The 21,797-nt window shown below is 35.5% G+C and overlaps 1 protein-coding gene across 2 annotated transcripts in view; it reads right to left on the bottom strand.

Annotated features, from left to right (window-relative positions):
- RBMS3 (RNA binding motif single stranded interacting protein 3) overlaps positions 1-21,797 on the bottom strand; it is a 783,951-nt gene that overhangs the window by 509,124 nt on the left and 253,030 nt on the right. For both annotated transcript variants that reach the window (XM_058180900.1, XM_058180901.1), the window contains exon 3: positions 12,817-12,875. In XM_058180900.1, the coding sequence (XP_058036883.1) occupies positions 12,817-12,875 (59 nt within the window). The remainder of the gene's footprint in view (positions 1-12,816; positions 12,876-21,797) is intronic.

A 21,797-nucleotide genomic window follows, 5' to 3' on the forward strand; every position in this document is an offset into this window, starting at 1 on the left:
TCATTGAAGGGAGGTTTCACACACACACACACACACACACACACACACACACACACACACACACGTAGGTATAGCATATCACTTTTCAAACACAAACAAATATTTCTGAAATCTTTTTCAAATTTTAAGGATGCATGCCCCTTTGGGAGCATAAAGAAATATATACTACAGAAGGCCTCTGAGTTATGGTAATTTACCTGGCAAAGGGATGTTCAGTTAGTTTCTTTTTTCCAAGTACCTTGCTATTTTCCAAGATTACTAATAGCAAACAGGAACCCTTCAAGCAAACATGGCAGATGTCAAAATATATGCATACAGGAAAAAAATTCAATAATGATTCTATTCATATATTTCCTTAACTAATATTCAGTGTCACCTGAAAACGAAGAGTACACTTTAGGACACCAAGTAGCTGTAAAAGATAAAAGATTTAAAAAATAAGTCACACTAGCTAAAAGTTTCATTTATTGCAGCTAAGATCAAACACATACTGAAGTTAATGGGATAAAATACCCATAATAGTTCAGAAAATTACCCTACAGATGCAAGATATCTCGTAAACTTTCAGCCAACATGCTCATTAGCAATTGATTCTGGAAAGTGTAATCCCAATTGCTATTCATGATTTAAGAACGTATGAACTATGTAATGTGCATATGTTTGCTATGTCAGAACTATCTGATAGGACGATAATTATTTTGTAATTATTTTGTAGTGTTTCTGCCTAATTATTAATTCCCAAACCAGGATGCACTATTTTATATACATAAATTCACAACTGTGGAACCTTGAACAAAATGGAGCTAATCCATATATAGTACAGATAAATAAAATTATGTATATACTGGCACCCACTGGTGAGGAAAGCTGCCCATAATGGAAGATAAACCTGTCCCCATTGCTTACATATATACTCTCAAGTCTGGCTCTTTGGAATCAAAGAGTTGAGAAAGAATAGGCATGGTTGGATCTCACTCAGACAAAGACTAAAGATATGAGTGAAACCCAGGAGTATGGGCTTCTAAGGCAGAAAGAACAACACAAGGGTGTGAGCTCCTTTGTGGAGGAATACTTGATCACTTATGGTATGCTGTTTCTAAGTCACAGCTGGCAGTATAGACACTAGTAACATGAATCTTGGACCAAAGGCAGGATTTTTCTGCTTGACCTAAAACTTATAGTGCCAACAGATAATGGTATTTTAAATCGTCGGGAATTAAAAACTTATTTATTCATCCAAGCGGGACTGGACTGATTTTTTAGATTTTTTAAATTTCTAAATTTTAAATTTTTAAATTTTCTGTAATTTTATATGGGGTATTTTAGGTTGGTCAATTTGACGGTTTTAATTCGGCCATTATTGAATAGGTATTTTAAATTGATTTTTTAACTTTGTATACTTATTGCTTTTTATCTTGGCTGTACACCGCCCTGAGTCCTTCGGGAGAAGGGCGGTATAAAAGTTTAATTAATAAATAAATAAATAAATAAATCCAAAAATGTCATTTTGACGTATAAATAAATAAATAATCTGATATATCAAAGATGTATTAAGGGAGAGTAAACTTATCTGCAAATCAAAAAGTCCTCCACTAAAACTGATGTCATATCTGCCAAGACAGTTTTTTTTTAAAAAAAAATCATGAAACATACTATAAATATCTATTACTTTGGAAAAGTAAGTACTTTGGAAAGCCAATCAATTCCTCTTCTTCCAAATTATTTTTTTGCATAATTACCTAAATAACTGTAGTTGGAGAAATACTTATTGGAATATATTTGCAGTTAATATTAAAAAAGTTGAAAAAATATTTTTTTAATTTTTACCTTATTTTTAATTGTGCTGACTGATGAATTTAACATCTTAGGATAAGTACTTCTACTGAGTATGCACAATTGTGAAATATAACATAATATAATCACCACCACCACCATCATCAGGGCACTTGGTACCATGTCCAACAATTTTACAAAACACATCAAGAAATTGCAGCGTCCTGCAATAACAACAGTGGAACTGCAAAAAACTGTGCTACTCAGAACATCATATATTTTAAGAAGATACTTAGTTGATACCTAGAACGCTGGCAACAACCTGTATGAACCATTAACACCAGTCAATTGTATTTGTGATACATTTTTAAATGTTCAGTTGACTGAGTTTCAAGTTTAATGAATAAAAGAGATAACAACAACAACAATAATTGAGACGACTTCCGGTATCCAGCGGCAACGGACGTCTGGAAGGTTTCTCCTGCCTCCAGCGCCCGAATCCGGCCGCCGCCGAGGCCCTCAGGGGCCAGGTGTTCCGAAAAGGACACCTGCCGTACGGACGGCTCGCCAGGGGTCTCCCAGCCGATATACAGGACTGTGGGGACCGATGCTGGCGCGTCCTAGGCTTGGCGGGGTTCGAGGCCACAGGCGCGCCATTATTTTGGTCGTCGCCTGGGCGCTGTGCCCGTGACACCGGGCATTGGATTTATAACTGCAGCAGCCTGGTGGTGAACAGGGCACGGAGAAGAATTGAGGAGGAGAAGGAAGGGAATATCGGTGGCGTGAGTGGAGTGCTCCGGTGCGGGGGGGTTTTCTCTCCCCTGCGGTTGGAAGGAGCACGAGTTATTCTGGAGAGAGGAGAACTTAAAATAAGAAGATTACCGGTTTTGTGGAGCTCTGGAGAGAAGAGGTGATGGAGAAATTTAGGAGGGAAGGTTTGAGGCCCCCCCTCCTTCTGGGGAACAGTGGTGGCGTCCAGCTTCCGCCTTCACTATGAGAATTTTGATGACATCACTTCCTTGACTTCCTGGTTGACTAACTGTACTCTGGACTCGTTGCTCCTGTGAGTGCCCCCTGGTGGATCCGGAGGAAATTACAAGGATACTGTGCTTGCCTGAGGATTTTGAATACTTTTTTTTTCAAATGGCAAAAGGTCAGAGACCAACTGCTGGAGAGATGGAGAGAATTCTGGAAAAGTTATCCAATATGGACAAGAAATTGGATGATTTGCAAAGAGGCCAAACGGAAATAAGAGCAGAAATTGTGACTATCCAAAAGGATTTAAAGGATACTCAACAAGTCTCAGCAGAAAACAAGCAGAAAGTGGAAGGTCTGGAGGGTGAGATGCGGGCAGTGCAGAAAGAGAGGAGGCGACAGGCAATGCTGTCCTTGGACTACAGATGGATAAAAAGTCTTATTTCCTTAGGTTTCAAAATTTGGAAGAAGTGGACCAAGAAGACTTGAGAGATGTTGTGACTAAATTGTTGGGAGAATTTCTTGGGAGAGGTGTTGATTTCATGAATTGGGATGTGGATCGAGTTTATAGAGTTAATTAGCAATATGCACGCACGCATGCAGTTCCCAGAGAGGTTCATGTCAAATTTGTGAGAAGAGGCGAGATGAAATTCTTAGAAAACATAGGAGTGGGGCACTGATTTACAGGGGCAGGGAGATAGCCATTCTGAGGCAGATTCCCAGACAGGTACGTGAAAAAAGAAAGAAATATTATTTTTTGTCAAGCAAATTGTACCAGAAGGGAGTGGGCTTCAGATGGCTGATGCCAGAGGGATTGATGATTTTCCGGGAGGGCATTATGAAAAAAATCAGTACAATTGTGGAGGCTACGGCCTATGTGGAGGAACACAAAGCCTTCCTGGAATCAGATGATCCAGGAATTGAAGAAGGGGAGGTTATAGATCATGGGGCTGAAGCGGCTGCCGCTGTTGCGGCCCTGGAGTTGGGTCAGGCTGAACCCAGAGTTCTGAGATCCAAAACTAGGAAGTGATAAAGATATTTGGGATTGTGTTGGTTTTCCTTATTCTCTTTTGTACGATATTCTGATTATTCTTGACTCTTCTTTATTACGTATTTAAAATTTGCAAACTTAGCTACTTCGTGTCACCTGCTTGCCTTATGGCTGTTGTATGTGTTAAAAAATTTGAGTAAAATTCTTATTTTAGATAAGAAAAATGAAAATTTACCATACCTGATATGTATTTGTATAAACCTTTTTTGACTAATAAAAACTTTTTGAATAAAAAAAAAAAAAACAACAACAACAACAATAATAAGCCTGTAGAAAATAATAAAATACAAAAACTTGCAAATAGAAACAGAACTATTGCGGCAAAAGAAAGGAAAAGTTATACCAACAGTAATAGGCATCTTGGGTGCAACCCCAAAACAATTGGAGTACAACTTGGGCACCATTGGCTTGACAAATTCACCAGCAGTCAGGTGAAATAAAATAAAATAAAATAAAATAAAATAATAAAATATTTGTGCAGCTTTCTGAAATTTGATGTGTTTCTGTAGTGTTTCACTCTAACTACACAAACACACAAAATCTCAGAAAGCTGTATGTGGTATTGTGTGCGTGTGTGTCAGTTGTGTTGTGTGTGTGTAAAGTGTGAAAGTTGGTTTTTGAGCTTTTTGTGGCTTTGTGAAGTGTGAAGTGCAGCTGCTTTTACATTATGTGTGAGTCAGTTGTGTTGTGTTGTGTTGTGTGTGTGTAAAGTGTGAAAGTTGGTTTTTGGTACCTCTTATTGTTTTTTTATACTTTGTTTATTATTTTTATTATAGAATAGAATAGAATAGAATTTTTATTGGCCAAGTGTGATTGGACCCACAAGGAATTTGTCTTGGTGCATATGCTCTCAGTGTACATAAAAGAAAAGATACGTTCATCAAGGTACAACATTTACAACACAATTGATGGTCAATATATCAATATAAATCATAAGGATTGCCAGCAACAAGTTATAGTCATACAGTCATAAGTGGAAAGAGTTATTTATTGTTATTGGCCGTGCCCACCCAGCCATCTGACCACCAAGCCACGCCCACCAATTAAGCCATACCCACAGAACTGGTAGGGAAAATTTTTAGATTTCTCCCCTGACCTGAAGGCAGGACAAGAAGCAATGGGTGGAAACTAATCAAGGAGAGAAGCAACTTAAAACTAAGGAGAAATTTCCTGACAGTTCCTGACAATTTCTAAGGAGAAATTTCCTGACAATCAATAAGTGGAACAACTTGCCTGCAGAAGTTGTGAATGCTCCAACTCTGGAAATTTTTAAGAAGATGTTGGATAGCCATTTGTCTGAAATGGTGTAGGGTTTCCTGCCTGGGCAGGGGGTTGGACTAGAAGGCCTCCAAGGTTCCTTCCAACTCTGTTATTATGTTGTTATGTTTACATTGCTAAAAATTTATTGATCTGTAAACTCTGCTTTGCCTTTCTCTTTATTTCCTTTTGTAGCCACACAAAACAAGGTTGCCTAGGATTATATTAATAACATTTTAAAAATATAATACTATTTAAATTCTACTATCCTATATATAAAATATAAAAAAACATGGCGGGGGGAAGAAATCAGTAGTACTTCTAACACATGTTGAAAGTGGAGTTCTTCCTCTTGATAAGATCTACTTTGCCTTTTTCCAACAATTGACTGTGCAATTTGTAGCTCTCACAAGCTTGGAAAGGGACAACTCACCATGGCCAACTCACCACAGGACAAGTCAATAATACAATTTAATTATTTAAAATTATTAAAAACAAATTTTATTTTTTGTCATTCACATTTCATTTTGTCCCGCCTTTGGCATCCTTTCTTTAATGATTCTATTCCACCATTTCTTCTATATTAGTGTAACTCTTGTCCTGTGGTGAGTTATCCCACAGTGAGTTGGCCATGGTGAGTTGGCCACAGCGAGTTGCCCTAGACCCACTGGCTTTGCGGAGTCGCACAAACTGTTAAATTGTTTCCTAAACTCACAAGATGGTTTGTTCTACATGTTTTAATAATCTCCTGATCCTAGTGATGTCTTTCCCTTTCGATGTGAATTATTCCATTTAGGTTGCACAAGTATTGCTATTCACAAACTGGTGATTTGAATGTGAAGCACAGATTGTAATAGATACTAAGTAAAATCTTTAATTTCCCATATCAAATTATTTTTGGCTTTTAACGGGAAATACAGGACAGTTGGAGTTGCCGATTAAACCAGGAAATAAAACTGGCATGCATGCCATTATAAAGAGTTTGTAAAGCCAGGCACAGATGGCAGTAAATCATCCTCTAAGAAATGGGCTCATATATCTGGCAAATGAACAATCTTGTATTCCTTTGCTATGAGGTATGGAAACCGTATAGTGAAATCTCCATTACTCATTCTTTCTGCGCTAGACACTTCACTATATTAAAGGCAAGCCTACAAGAAGAATGAGTACACATCCAAGTACATACACATTATAGTAAAATCATGGACTAGAAAATGCTATACGTTTAAGAAAAACACTCTGTGCAACAAGTTGTTGATTTTAATAGAAGGGAAAATCAATTACAAATTAAAATGCCTCACCAACTTAGATGTTACATCACATTGAGCATTTTTCCAAGTTTCAAGATCTGAATAGACGTTATATCTTTTTGCTTTCCACAAATGTAATTGGGTCTGTTGCTTTTATCTTCCATGGCAGCTCCTGTTTTGCTAATGTAGTTTTATTATAGAATGCTTGATTGCTGCAATTGTGTCAATTAGTATGCATGCCACCCTAGAAAGAGAATCTCATCTGAGAAGCTTCATCAAGAGGCATCCCCTAATGGACTCCCTTACAACAAATAAAAATCTTTCATGATATTTCAATTCACAATTGTTTCTAAAATAAAGATGTATGTTTTAAAATAGTTATATTCCTACATCCTCCTGCCTGCATAGGACTATGGTTGAAAGCATTGCTATTTTAGATCCCCAAAGAAGAAAAGTTCTGTCTCTATCAATAGAAGCTAACACTGATGATGTTACGTAGTTTGATAATGAAACATTTGACAGAAAATCACCAAGCTCAGAGAGTACCAAAGACTCCATAGTAATATTTGTGTTATACACTGAAATGTTATTCCTGCCATGGCCTCATTATATAATAGAAATCTCTGTTTTTATTTATCTTATGTATTGAATTTCAAGCTTACATTGGCAAAAGTGAACTTTAGAGAACAGTTGTACTGCTTAGCTAAATATGTGCTGTATTCTCAGTTCAAACTGATGAATATCTTATATCTTTCCCACAAACATTTCTCCAACAAAAACAATTTTTAAGACAATGTTCCAAGGCAGAAAATTTGGAAATTCACTGAGTTTTGTTAAGATTACTTCCAGAGATAAACTCAGATGAAGAATTAATATTTTCGTATTCATAGAAAGGCAATAAGCTCAACAGTCAGCCAGATGTTCAGACTGGATTTGGCAATTTTGTTTACCTATCGAGTCCTTTCAAAGGACCTGAGATAGGCAGATCTGGATGTTTGATGTGGCTACAGATGTCATCACAGGATATCTGTAGGTATAAGTAAAGCCTCCTTTTCCAATTGTCTGATGACAAATTCGTCAATGCCAATGGTGTTTTAGTGTAAGCCAATGGTGTTTTGGGGATTGCACCCAAGACACCTATTACTATTACTATTAAATTTGCTTGCTTTTGCCACAGTTGTCCTACTTTTTTCAGGAAGTTTTGTAGTTTGTTATCTTCTCCAGTTCTTTCTCTTCTATTCTGCTATCTCCAGGTACTGCCATGTGCACCATCCACTGTTTTGTTTTTCTTATTGACAGTTGTTAAGTCTGGGTATTATGTAGCAAGTGCCTGTCTGTTTGAATTCTAAAGTCCCAGAGCAATTTAGTGTGTCCATTTTCTATGACTTTCTCTATTTTATGGTCCCACCAGTTCTTGCCTCCAGGCAAATGATATTTCTTGCAGATTTTCCAATGCACCATTATTGCTACTTTGTCATGCTGCTGCTTGCAGTCAGTTTGTGCAATCTTCTTGCAGCAGCTTACCAGGTGGTCCACTGTTTCTTCAGATTCTTTGCATAGGCAGCATTTGCTGTCTGTTGCTGTCTTCTCCATTTTGGCTTTGTATGCATTTTTTCTTAAGGCTTGGTCTTGAGCATCCAGAATTAGCCCCTCTATCTCTTTCTTCAACTTTCCTTCTCTTAGCCATTCCCATGTATTGTTATTATTTATTTATTTATTTATTTATTTATTTTGTCACAACAATATACATAAGCATCACACAAAAAGATTATATAGTATATAAACATATATATGAAGAAATATAAGGAGGTATAAGCCTATATATATATATATAAGAAGAAAAAAGAAAAACAATAGGACAGGAATGGTAGGCACGTTTGTGCTCTTATGCACGCCCCTTATGGTCCTCTTAGGAATGGGGTGAGGTCAATATTAGAAAGTTTTTGGTTAAAGCTTTTGGGATTATGGGAAGAGACCACAGAGTCAGGTAAAGTGTTCCAAGCACTGATGATTCTGTTACAGAAGTCATATTTTCTGCAATCTAGATTAAAGTGGTTAACATTAAGTTTAAATCTATTGGTTGCTCTTGTATTATTGCAATTAAAGCTGAAGTAGTCTTTAACAGGAAGGACATTACAATAGATGATTCTATGAGTTAAACTTAGGTCTCGTCGAAGGCGACGGAGTTCTAAGTTTTCTAAGCCTAGGATTTCAAGTCTGGTGGGATAAGGTATTTTGTTGTTTTCAAAGGAGTGAAGAACTCTTCTTGTAAAATATTTCTGGACACGTTCAATTATATTGATGACAGAAATGTGGTGAGGGTTCCAGACAGGCGAGCTATATTCTAGAATTGGTCTAGCAAATGTTTTATATGCTCTGATTAGTAGTGTAGCGTTTTTGGAAAAGAAGCTACGCAAGTTTAGGTTATTATCTGTTATCTGTTATTATCTGTTTTCCTTGCTACTTTTTAATATACTAGCAGTGTAATGCTTTGTCTTCCTGTGCTTCTATTCTGTTCTTCATTTGGTCTTTCTTGTATGCCAGTTTAATCTCTTCAGTAGTCAGTAAGCCTCCTGGTATTCTAGCTTCAGTGCATCTTTTTCACTACTCTTCGGATAGTCTTCCAATGCTACATATATGATCTATCATTACTTCTGACTCTTTGAACAATATACACATAGAATCATTTGATGGTTTTTAAAGCCTAAAAAACTTTTTTAAACGAATGCCTTGATTGCTTATTTTAAATAGCATGCTGTTGAGCATCCAAAATCAAGTCTTCAGTTTCCTTTTTTATGTTCCAGTTATAGGCCATTGCTGCCTTTCTCCTGAACTTTTATAAAAATTGACCATATAATGGTTCTCCTTGCCAGCATTTTGTTCCTGTATTTATTACATTATATCAGCATTCACTTTTTGTCTCCTGTACATTTAGTAAGTTTCAATTCTTAACTTGCATCGATGCTTGTTCTTAGCTGTCTTTTACATAATCAGCCAATGAACACTTTTTTCTATGACAGTTTGTTTGACTTGAACTAAACATTTACCTCCATTTCGATGGCACAAGCATAATTTTGTGAATATTACTATGGGGATGCAATGCATAGTAAATATTTTTTGTCTTTACGTCCAAACTGTCCAGTTCACCTTGTTCAGTTAATAATTTTAGCAGTGCATCACAGATATGGCCCAAGTACTGATGGCTTTGATGATGTTTCCACAGTTCAATTTTGTCATAGCAATTGGGTTTATTCTTTCTTTTTAAATAGAAATGTTCTGTAATATTCCTTATTTGTTAAGTTTTCATTTTTTTAAAAACAAAGACCATTTATATGGTCCTTATTCTAGTCCTGCTTGACAACCAATAAAATACAAATATTTCAATCATGCTCTTCCTGGCTGCTATTGATATGTTAGCAAGTATGTGAGAAACAAAACAGCTGAGAAACTGGGAAAAAAGTAATCATAATTACATTTTTTTGAATTGTAGAACCAGACTTTTCAGTCTCACAGAAGATTCCCAAGATAGCTTTTTAATTAAAACTATTTTAAAAAGCATGGTTACCAAATAGCACAGATGTATGAAGCAGCCTCACGTATGCATGCTCCTACACTTTGTTTTAATTGCCATCTAGGATTGCAGGTGTAAATAAACTATTTTTAAAAAATGGCTAAGCCTGGCTAAGCCTGGTAAAGTATTAATATAAAAAATTATAGAAACAAAAGCATAACTTACAACACACCAAAAGAGGAAATAAACAGCACATTTTTCAAGTGCTGCTTTAAACTTAAGTTACCTAGATCTCAACAGAGAATATGTAAAAGCTAAGGAAAGGTTTTATCCAAACCTAAATGCATCTGCCAAAACACTTCTGATGAAGTCTTAAACAGGATCCTATAAAAGTAGATGGTCTTTTAGATACTGTGCTACTTACAATAGAATGCAAATTGAATATTACTTTAGTGAGAATGCAATAACCTTGATAAAACTGTCATTTATAGGTAACTAGGAAATTGTATATTTGTATATGTAATCTAGCTATTTATTCAAATAATCAGATAACATTATGCCAAGTAATGGCAAAAAAGCAGATCACATCCTCACTAGAGAATTACATGATCATCGTGACTACTGAAGTAGGATTTCCAGTGGGAAAAGAATGAAAGTAGGCACCCTAAAGAGATCAAATATGAAGACAACCCAGAAATGACAATGCTATCAAATCTTTCTTTAAAAATGTATTTGCATATGAACTTTATAAAAAGTAATATGTCAACATGAAGATCTTTAAACAACTGAAAATATAGATAGATTTGTTGGGCAGATATAAGTAGTAATTTGCACAGCATCAGAGTGGCAGATTACATATTCAGAAGGGGGGGGGTCTCACACCATTAATTCTAAAATGTAAAGAAAAAGGTCTTTGCATATTTAATTGATTACATCTCTCACTTAATACTTTCTCCATATAGCTACACTTCAATGATCTGTCCATTTAATTGCCATCCAGTTAAACACATTGGAAAGGGAATGGATTTGGAGAGGAAAGATGGGAAAGAGTTCAGCATTCCATCATCTATATATTCTTTCAAATATTTCACTTATGGCATCATCCTTCATTTTACCCACATAAACATCCTAAAAATTTAAAAATAGTCTACACATGTAAGGGCATATTGTGTAGTCATTTAAAAAAGAGACCTTTCTAAATGATATTTCAGCAAAAATTTAGTTGTCATTAGACCTAAGCTAACCTTTTTTTGTTCAGTTCATTAAGAACATTCCACATAAAATTAAGCCCAATTTAAATCAGAAGGAGAGTAAATTCAGATCCATTTTAAGTTGAGGCCACTGTGCTTCCTATAATATTTTAGGAATACCATAATTCAGAAGCTGGAAACTTTGATGAAGCTTTGGGTCAAAAAACAGTCATCCATTAATAAAGGTAGTCCTCAGCTAATGCCCACAATTTGGATCAGAATTTTGGTCACTAGGCAATGCATTCATTACATGAGTCATCACATGACCAAGCTCAATTTAAAAACCATTTTACTATGGTCATTAAGTGAATTATCGTAGTTCATAAGTGAATCATGTGATCAATAGGTTAATCACATGGCTGTTAAACAAATCCAGCTTTCCCAATTGACTTTGCTTGTTAGAAGCTGACTACAATCATGATCACATGATTATAAAATACTGCAATAGTTGTGAGTCAACTGTGAGTCAGTTGCCAAGTGCCCAAATTGTGATCACAAAATCACAAAACCACAAAGATGATGCATGATCAGAACTTTGAGAATGGATCATAAATCACTTTTCCAAAGGTCTTTATAACTTTGAACTATCAATAAACAAATAGTTATAAGTCAAGGATTATCTCTATGGCATTCTAGGCTTCGATCTTAACACTATAGCATTGTCAACTAACATTTTTAATCACAGTTTGATTAAAGAAAAATAAACAAGTAGTGTAACACAGCAACAAAAGGGTAGCATAAATATTTCATTCAGAAAAGATATGATGGAAGAGCAGAATATGAATATTTTTGTCATTATCACCCTACCTGAAATATGTGTTCTATTACTAAGTAAGTCTGTTACTATTTATCTAAAACATTATAGATGCAATTTTTCTCAGCTGTTGCTCTCAAAATAAGATAGACTGAAGTTATCATCTTCCTTTAAAACATACTTTTCCAATCTATTTAGAAGAATTTTATCAACTTGGTATCTTCCAAATGCTGGATAACAATTCCAATAATCTCTAGCCAACATTGCAAATAGCTAAGCTATTTGAAGATGATGAAGTAGACCAAAGACTGTTCGGTAAGCAAAGTCTGTTTCAGAGAGACACACACACACCTGAGATCACCTTATAAAAAACTAGTGCAAATATGATTAAACTACTGAGATCTTATATATATATATATATTAAAGGTTTGTAAGAAGTTAAATAAGCACAATTGATGTCCTACTATTGCAATATTATTCTGAAGACAAAAAAAAAATTGAAAATCTTTGTCTTATAATAAATGCAGAGTAAAAAACATAATGGTTTATTTTCACAATATAATGTCACAATTTTGGAGTTCTCGCAGCTCCAAATTTAAAGTTTTCCTCTCTAAAGACTGGAGCAAAAGACATCTACATATAAAACATGGACCAAGGCATTTCTCTCAAAGAGTTTTATATTTATATGTGGGAAATCAATTTGTATTACCAGTCATATCGTTCAAATCAGATGACACTGTGTAGTTAGAAGATAATTTACTTGGCTGTCGAAGCAATTTGATAGTTGTTCTGATTTGTGATTTTCATTTTGTTTGTTAATGAAAAAAATTAATGAGCAATGTTACTGGAAGTACAGCTCCAAGAACTGGCATTATTAAACATGCTTTCAATATACTGTATATTATGTTGATTGCACTGTCAGAGCCTGAACTTTGGCTACACAAACCAATCAATCAAAGTGATATGGAATTTTCGGGAATGACTTTTTTACTTACCTTTGCACTGATTTGTGTTTTTGTCTAGGATTGCTTTTGTAGATACAATTTTTCCATACCTAAAAAACAAAAGGGGAAAAATAATTACACATAATTATTTTATTAATTTTTATTTTATTAATTTTAATTTTATTTTAAAGACAGATTTATATTTTTTTTATTCTATTGTGATTTCAATCTTATTCAGTCACCTAACATGATTAAGACACAGGAGTAGATTTCACCACTGGCAAAAACTGTGACATTAAAAGCTCAGAATGCAACCTCTATGGCAGTGATGGCAAACCTTTTAGAAACCAAGTGCCCAAACTGCAAACAAAACCCCACTTATTTATCGCAAAGTGCCAACACTGCAGTTTAACCTGAACACTGAGGTTTTAGTTTAGAAAAACTAGCTCATACATTAGCATCTTTTGTCTTAAAAGAAAAACTCAATAACAGAGCTTTAAATGATGCAAACAACTTTTTGTTGAAAAGTGAAAATTTGCATTTGACATGCTTTTGAACTTGGAAAAGTTAAAAGAGTCAAGGCTTCCGGGTTATAGGTGTGATGTATGTAAGATAACGCAGCGAACCCTAGACTTTTAGAGACAAGCTATAACAGTTTTAATTCAGGCTTTGCAAATAACTTTTAGGACAGGCTTATCAGCAGATGAGGAAAAACCAAGTTACTGATCAGGAGGCTACTTCGGCTAACCAATTTATTTATTTATTTATTTTGTTGAGTACATATTAAATAATATATATATAAGTATAAGCATGAATTAAATACATAAAATGAATATAACTAAACGGAACATTAGGATAGGGATGGTAGGCACGCTGGTGCTCTTATGCATGCCACTCACAGATCTCTTAGGAATGGGGAGAGGTCAACAGTAGACAGTCTCAGGTTAAAGTTTTGGGGATTTTGGGATGAGGCCACAGAATCTGGTAGTGCATTCCAGACATTAACCACTCATATTTTCTGCGATTGAGTTTGGAGCGGTTCACTTTAAGTTTGTATCTATTGTGTGCTCATATATTGTTGTGGTTGAAGCTAAAGTAATCATTGAAAGGAAGGACATTATAGCAGATGATTTTATAAGCTATGCTCAGGTTATACTGAAGGCAGCATAGTTCTAAATTTTCTAAACCCAGAATTTCAAGTCTGCTGGCATAAGGTATTTTGTTGTGAGCAGAGGAGTGGAGGACTCTTCTTGTGAAATATTTCTGGACACACTCAATTGTATTAATGTCTGATATGCAGTGTGGGTTCCAGACAGATGAGCTGTATTCGAGAATTGGCCTAGCAAATGCTCTGGTAAATAGTGTAATCTTATGGGAGAAGAAGCTATGCAAGATTAGGTTTACAACTCTTAATGCCTTTTTGGCGATACTGTTACAGTGGGCTTTGGCACTTAGATCATTTGATATGAGTACTCCAAGGTCCTTGACAGAGTGAGGGTCATCTACAAGGTCATGTCCACTTAACTTACATGAGCAGTGGCTTGGAGGAGGAAAGCCAGGCACATTTTCCCCAATTTGACAGCCAAATTGGTCCCACCAGTTTCTGCAGAAAGCCCCACTACTGAATTGACTTGAAAGCAAAAGGAAGTCTTGAAGTGACCTTCCACATGAATCCTTTGGGTGCTGCTTCCTCCTCCACACCGGGGCGATGTAAAGGACCTGGCGGGAATTAGGTCGGCTAATGTCATGGTGATATCGGACATGAGGAGCGGGTCTCCACACTCCCGCACAGACTTCTCCATGTTAGAGGGCTCCAAAAGGAGCTTAGGCCACCCTGGAGGGGTGGTGAAGAAATAAGGGGTGCTCTGCGGGTCACAGAGAGTCGCAATCTCTCCTGTTTGACCCAGAGTTTTTCCCCCCTTTTCCTTCACAATGAGAAGAAGCCTTCAAAAATGACTGTTGTGAAGCTGGGACAGCTGAGGCAAGAAAGAAAGCCCAAGAATGGTTTAAATGAACAGTGAATGGAACTAGGTGAGAAGATTTATTTTTTTACCAAAACCTAACCTTAAAAAGAAAAGAAGGAAAAAATCTGAAAGAGAGTCTTAACTATTTAGAATAGTATAGAGAAAAACTACAGACCCGAAAAGAACTAAGAGAGGAAAAATTAAAAATTTCAAAGTACAGAAAATTGGATAGGCGTTATTTCGGAAAGGCACTTCACAATGTTGGATCTATCTATTTTAATAATTGACTTTGCTTTATTAATCAAATTTAAATTGGATTTAATAGCTGTTAGAACTGAGACGATGCTGAAACCTGAGCTGAGAGCACTATCTACTGACGAAGGAAAATATACCATATTTCACAACCTTGGAAAAAATTTTGATTAGAAAAATAAAAAACATTTATTTGGAGAACTGTGGTGATATTTATTGTTATATACTTATGTATATTACGACTATGGGAGGTCCAACGGTGAAAACAAGGAAGATATCTAAGTAAAGCAATTTTTGAATGTTAAGATATATGACTAAACTTATAGAGTGGACATAAGGAGATTTTGAAGAGTTTCCTGGACTACCAAAATGTCTGATTGAACAACCCTGGGATATAAAAGAACTGCGACTAAAATATTATTTGAGGAGCAATATTAGGTCTGAAAATATAGTTGTTGAACTATTGAGCAAAAGTGGACCTTATTAAAATAAGACAAGATGCTCCATACGGGGGAAATGAGGGAAAGTTCAAAAGAAATATTGTTGAGTTCAAAAGCATTAGAAACTTCAGACAAAGAACTTCAGGGAGAGAAACAATTTAATGCAAAGCATAGATGGGAAAATAGAAAATATTCCACAAGGGACAATGAATAAAAACCAAGATGCCCAGGAGAGGGAGGAGACAACAGAAAGAATGGAGGAAAAGACAGAACAGATAAATCAAGCAAAACAAGAAGTGAAGATAATAAAGACTATAATGATTAATGAAACAAATCAGGAGAAAAGTATATTAAGAGATTTAAAAATGGAATGGGAAGATACCATTGAAAAAGAGAGGGGTTTGGGCAGATACCCTGAAAGCTCGGCAGCCTAAGAGGATAGAGATGGGAGGAATACTTAAACTAAACAGTAAAAATGCAGAGGTAGATAGAGACAAAGATCCAAGAGAGGAGTATGGGAGGTATGCCAAAAAACAAATAAGAATTCAAATATTAAAATGGGCAAAAGATGATGGATAGAAAGAAACTGTTTTTTCTTGTTGTTTTTCCTTCTTTCTTTAATATAATGGGGGCCTGATTAAAAGTTAGAATAGAAGTAGAAATAAAGATACACATATTATAAAAGTAATAAATAGATGGAAGATTAGAGGTTGAAAGATAGATTTAAAATGTGTGTTTAAATAATATTGTGATTGTTGTCAGGATGGAGTAAGGGGATTAGATTTTAATATAATATGTGTACTATACTAGGATTAGCAAGGATGGCCTGATTAAATAGAATAAATTAAAGAATTAAATGGAAAGATTAGAGGTTGAAAGATAGTGTTATTATGCATGCTTAAACAATGTTGTAATTGGCATTAGAAAGATACATTGAAACATTGAATAATTAAATAATTAAGGTTTTATCTTAATACAAATAGGAATATTAATGCTGGTGTTGGTTGTCACCTTTAAAGCACTCCATGGCACAGGACCGGGTTAGTTACGGGACCGCCTACTTCCACCAACAGCCTCCCATCGGCCTGTGCGCTCCCATAGGGAGGGCCTCCTCAGGGTGCCGTTAGTTAAACAATGTCAACTGGCGACCCCCAGGGGGAGACCCTTCTCTGTGGGGGCCCCTGCCCTTTGGAATGAGTTGCCTCTGGGGTTGCGCCAACTCCCCGACCTCCGAACGTTCAAACGCGAGCTCAAGACTCTGTTATTTCATTGGGCGGGGTTAGCCTAACAAAAACTTTTACATTTTAAATTAAGTTTCCCTACTTCTGGTGGGCCCAGAAGGTCCAAAAATCAGCTGGCCTGTGCACGCATGCATGTCAGAGCTGAGTTCACGTGCCCACTGATATAGTTAGGTGTGCCACCTGTGGCATGCATGTCTTAGGTTCGCCATCATGGGTCTAGAAGCTAGCATGCCCACAGAGAGGGCTCTGAGTGTCCCCTCTGGCACGCATGCCATAGGTTTGCCACCACTGCTCTATGGTTAAGACCAGCTTAAGGCTACCATTTTTGGGTGACTAATTCTGTTAATTAATTGTTTTGAGCATCAGCAAAGAAATCAAGCAGGCAGAAAGCTTTAGGAGTTTGAAGTAGCATTTTCAGAGTATGTTGATTATAGCAAGGTTAATCTTACTTATTTATTTATTTGGTTGTTTATTTGTTTATTTCTCATAAGAAATGACTGGATGGTGTAAAATAATCAAATAAAAAACAATACATATATAAAACAAGCATTTAAAAATATAAAAAGTCCGTATTAAAAGTAGAAATTAATTAAAAATAAAATACATGCAAACCCAAAGCACTAGATGAGTACATCCACCTCAATAGAGCTATCTGGACAGCTCTAGTTCCTTGGGACTTGTGCGATTTCTGGAACATCAAAAAGGATTGAAGTAACCAAATGTTGGTGTGTGGATGAGAGAATATTGCATAAAGTGGCTTCTATAGCAAAAAAGGCCTGCTCCCAGGGATCCATAAAACATGGCATCTATAGCATGCACCTTCTGCCAACAGGATGAGTTGATATAATCAGAAAGATATGGTCTCACTTGATCCCATGGCATTAAGAATTTTAAAGATTAAAACCAGCACCTTGAATTGGACATAGAAACAAACTGACAACCAATGTAACTCACAGATCAGAGCTGTAATATGTGCTATCCTAGGAGTACACATAACTGCCTATGACAGTGCATTCTGCCTGAGCTGAAGCATCCAAATACATTTCAAGACACACGTAATCATGTGATTATGTCCAATCTGGAGGTGTCTAGACATGAATGAATGTGAGCAGAGTTCCCAGTCCAGGAATAGGCACAAGTGGCCTAAAACCTAAAGTTGTGCAAGCTGACTTGTCTGTGGAGTCCTTGGTGCTCCTGAGCTTGGTTATTTACTTACAGATATTTCATTATCAAACTAGTTAACATCATCAGTGCTAGATTAAAGTGAGGTTTATTAGTGGTTTGTCCTGTCAGTGTTGGTAGAGTAATCTTGGTGATTCCTTGATTAAACTGTTTGCTGTTAGCTTGTCTGTCTGAGTTGGTGGTTACTTGGATTTGTTTGCTTCTTGATTGATCAACCCTGAGCTACATATATTCTTTTCTATCAGTCACTTGTTTCTTTATTTCAAAGAACTCTGCTCCCAAGACTCTTAAAAACTGATCCTGCAGAAGTGGGGCATAAAGAAACCATATAGGAATGGTTTAGAACAGTATGGATTTCAAAAAGAATCACATGCATTAGATAAAATTCTACATGGCTCAGAGGACAAATTGATTAAGAAAATTTATAATTATTTATTGAGATATAAAATGGAGGAGGAAATAGTTAAAGAAATAATGATAACCTGGGCCAAAAATTTCGGCTCCAATATTGAATTGGAGAAATGGGAGAAATTATGGAATAAAAACTATAAATTGACAATGTCAGTGGCCTACAAAGAAAATATGTATAAAATGTTTTATAGGTGGCATTTTCCACCAGCAAGACTGGCTAAAATGTTTCCAAATACTCCACCAACATGTTGGAAATGTAAACAAAATCAAGGAACATATTACCACATGTGGCAGACGTGCCCCAAAGCAAAACAATATTGGAATAGAATAAGAATATATTTAGAAGAGATAATCAAACAACAAATAGATATGAAGCCAGAATTATTTTTGCTAGGAATACTTCCATGGAATTATGACAAAAAAAGACAATATTTAATTATACATATCACAACAGCAGCGAGAATTACATATGCACAAAATTGGAAGAATAACGATACACCATCAGATCAAATGGTAATAAGAAAAGTTTTAGAGTGTGCAAAGATGGACAAACTTACTAAAGAAATACAAGATAGGAGAGAAACAGAGTACTATATGGTATGAAATAAATGGTATGAATTATGAATTAAAGGCGAGGTACACAGGGTAAGATAAGATTAAATGAGGAAGATACAGCAGTATGAACATAGAAACAAACTGTAGAATGTAGAAACAAATTGTAGAAATGAAATGACACATGATGTATGACTATAATTTAGTACACTGATATATTAATATGTATAAATAAATAATAGAACTATATGTATAGATAAGAGTAAAATTAAGTAAGGGAGAAAAATGGGTATATAAAAATACATACTGATGTGAAAATGTAAAGAAGGAAATCATAAAAAATTGTTTTAAAAATTGGTTAATAAAAAATATTTTTAAAAAGGGAAAAAAATGAAACCATTTGATAAACTAGTCAGGAATGAGGGATGTATTTACGTAATTATTTCGTGTAAGAGAAAAAGAAGTCGTGCATTTTGGTTTCAGTTCCTTTCACCCCCAAAAGAACTACAAACAGTTTCTCCCAGAAAGACTACTTAGGTCAGGCAATTCTACCTGGGGAATGCTGTCTTGAAGTTAACCTGGAGCCAAGCCATAGAGGGCCTTTATAAGCAAAAAACAGCACTTTAAACTGTACCCAGAAAACTTTTAGTGAGTAACTGCATTCTAGATCATTTGTACTTTCTAATTTTTTTAAAAAAAAACAGCCCTAAGTATATTGGAATGCTCCAGATAGGTTGTAATAAAAGCATGAGCTTCAGCAGCAAGGTCTTTTTTCTCTCGGTACAGGTTCCAATTGGCATACCAGCTGAAGCTGGAGAAGGACCCTATATCATGGTCTTTACCTACTGTTCAAACAGAAACTATATATACAAAATGTCCTCAAGTCACATATCTGATTCTGTGGTAGTAGCATCCCCCACCAAAACAACTCTGGATCACACTGAAAGTCCCAACACAGAAACAATTACTCTGTCTTGCTCAGGTTCTATTTTAGTTACTTTTGTCTCATCCAAAACCTCGCAACCTCCAGGCATCAAACTTCAACAGAATCTTCAGTGAGATCCAGTGTGGGCATCTTCAGCATACTAATATCACTCTCCAAAACAGTGATTGATCTCTCAAGATAGGTGTGTGTGTGTGTGTGTGTGTGAGCGTGAAGGTAAAGTTTGAGACCAGGAGTTTATCTAGCACTTGTGGATGATAGGAAAGCTTCTTAAGAACAGGGTACATTTCAGCATCATTCAAGATTGCTGGCAACATTTTCCATATAATAAGGCACCAACCATATCATTTATTTATATATGAGATATAGATCAAATATATAGAGAGATAAATATACTGTCTTTAAAGAAGAGTTCAAGATAACAGTCATAGCATTGTTTCTTCTATTTTGTTCCATACCAACTGTTCTGTGAATGAGAATGACTGCCCCAAAGTCACCCAATGTACAATTACCTCATACAGCAAATCACCATACAACACAAAGCAGGGGTCACAATGGTTCAATGAACCCCATTTCAGTTAAATTAAAATCTATTTATAACAGTACTTAAATCAGTACTAAAGAGGTTTTTAAATGAACATATAAGGATTAGCACTGTGATAAAGAAGTAGGTTTTAAACAGGGATTGAAATGCTATGAGAGAAGGAGTAAGATTCAATTTAGAGTACATTTATGCGATAAATAAGCCATAGAGAAATAAAAATGTGGAATGCATACACTGCTTCTCAAAATATTCTTCCTGTAAATGTGAGTGAAGTTTAGATTATTAAGCAGATTTCTTTTCAGTATTACAAAAAGGCATTTGTTAATTCCAGATAGTGCCTTCTCTTGAAACTGCTAAGCAATCCAAATTCCTTATTTTGAAGCTCCAAAGGGAGGAACTATCTCAGTTGCCAAAATGTACTTGTCTAGTTAGCTGAGCAGCTGCACTGGATTTGAGTTCTCTAATAGCAGAATCACCTTCTTTAGATTCTATAAAGATACTTCAGCTTTATCAGTCCTCTAACATGACAAAGTCTGAAATCAGTTTGTTGAGTTCAATTTTATAGTTTTTAAGAGAAATAACAAGACTGTAAAACAATACTAATTCTTTGCTCCTGCTATTTTTTAGTTGATACAAATCACCACCACTGCTGAAATTAGTGGAAATGAGAGAAATGGTTGGGCTTCTGAATTATAAAACAGAATTGACTTAATTTCTGGTTTATCATTGCTAGTGTATGAATCTCATTACTTTTAGCATGTTTTAGAATCATTCCCTTTTATCTCTGCTCCTTCAGATAAAATAACTTCATAAAAAGCACTCTTATTATGTTGCATTTAACTTCATAAAGAGCAGCAAACCAATGCATTCTATACAGTATAAATAACATACTGTAGTAATAGAAAATATAAAACAAATATCTGCTTATGTTTCAGAAAAAAGCAAAACTCTAAATAAATGTATTTTTCAATAAATTCTGATACTGGTCAAAATAAATTATAATTTATCACAAACTATATCCCAGAAAACAGTGACAAATTCCATCTTTACATTTTCATCCATCCATCAAACATTTATCTATTTAGCAATCTATCCATTCATCCATACCTGTCTTTATCATATATTTATGTTTGGAATAAGAAAAATACCCGCAGGGTCAAACTAGCTGTTCTCTCTAAAGCCTTCTGTTCTGAGCACCCAGCAACCAGAGATAAACAGTGACTAAAAAATTAAGTCCCCCTTTTTTACTAATTGCATTCTTCTCCTTCTGCTGGAATTATCACAAATAGAATGAACTACTCATATCTCAAAATATCTCATAAACTTTAAATGCAACATTGAGATTGTGGGGAAAAAAATAGGAAGACGAAGCATTTGTATCCCTCCCTCAGTTCCGGAATAAAAGGTAAGCTATAACTCTAACAAACAATTTATTAGGCAGCTTAAAGACGTTTTTGCCTATAAAAGTGATTGGATTGAAATCAAAATTCTTATACGTGAAAA

Source organism: Ahaetulla prasina, chromosome 4, assembly GCF_028640845.1.
Source record: "Ahaetulla prasina isolate Xishuangbanna chromosome 4, ASM2864084v1, whole genome shotgun sequence".
Taxonomy (NCBI): domain Eukaryota; kingdom Metazoa; phylum Chordata; class Lepidosauria; order Squamata; family Colubridae; genus Ahaetulla; species Ahaetulla prasina.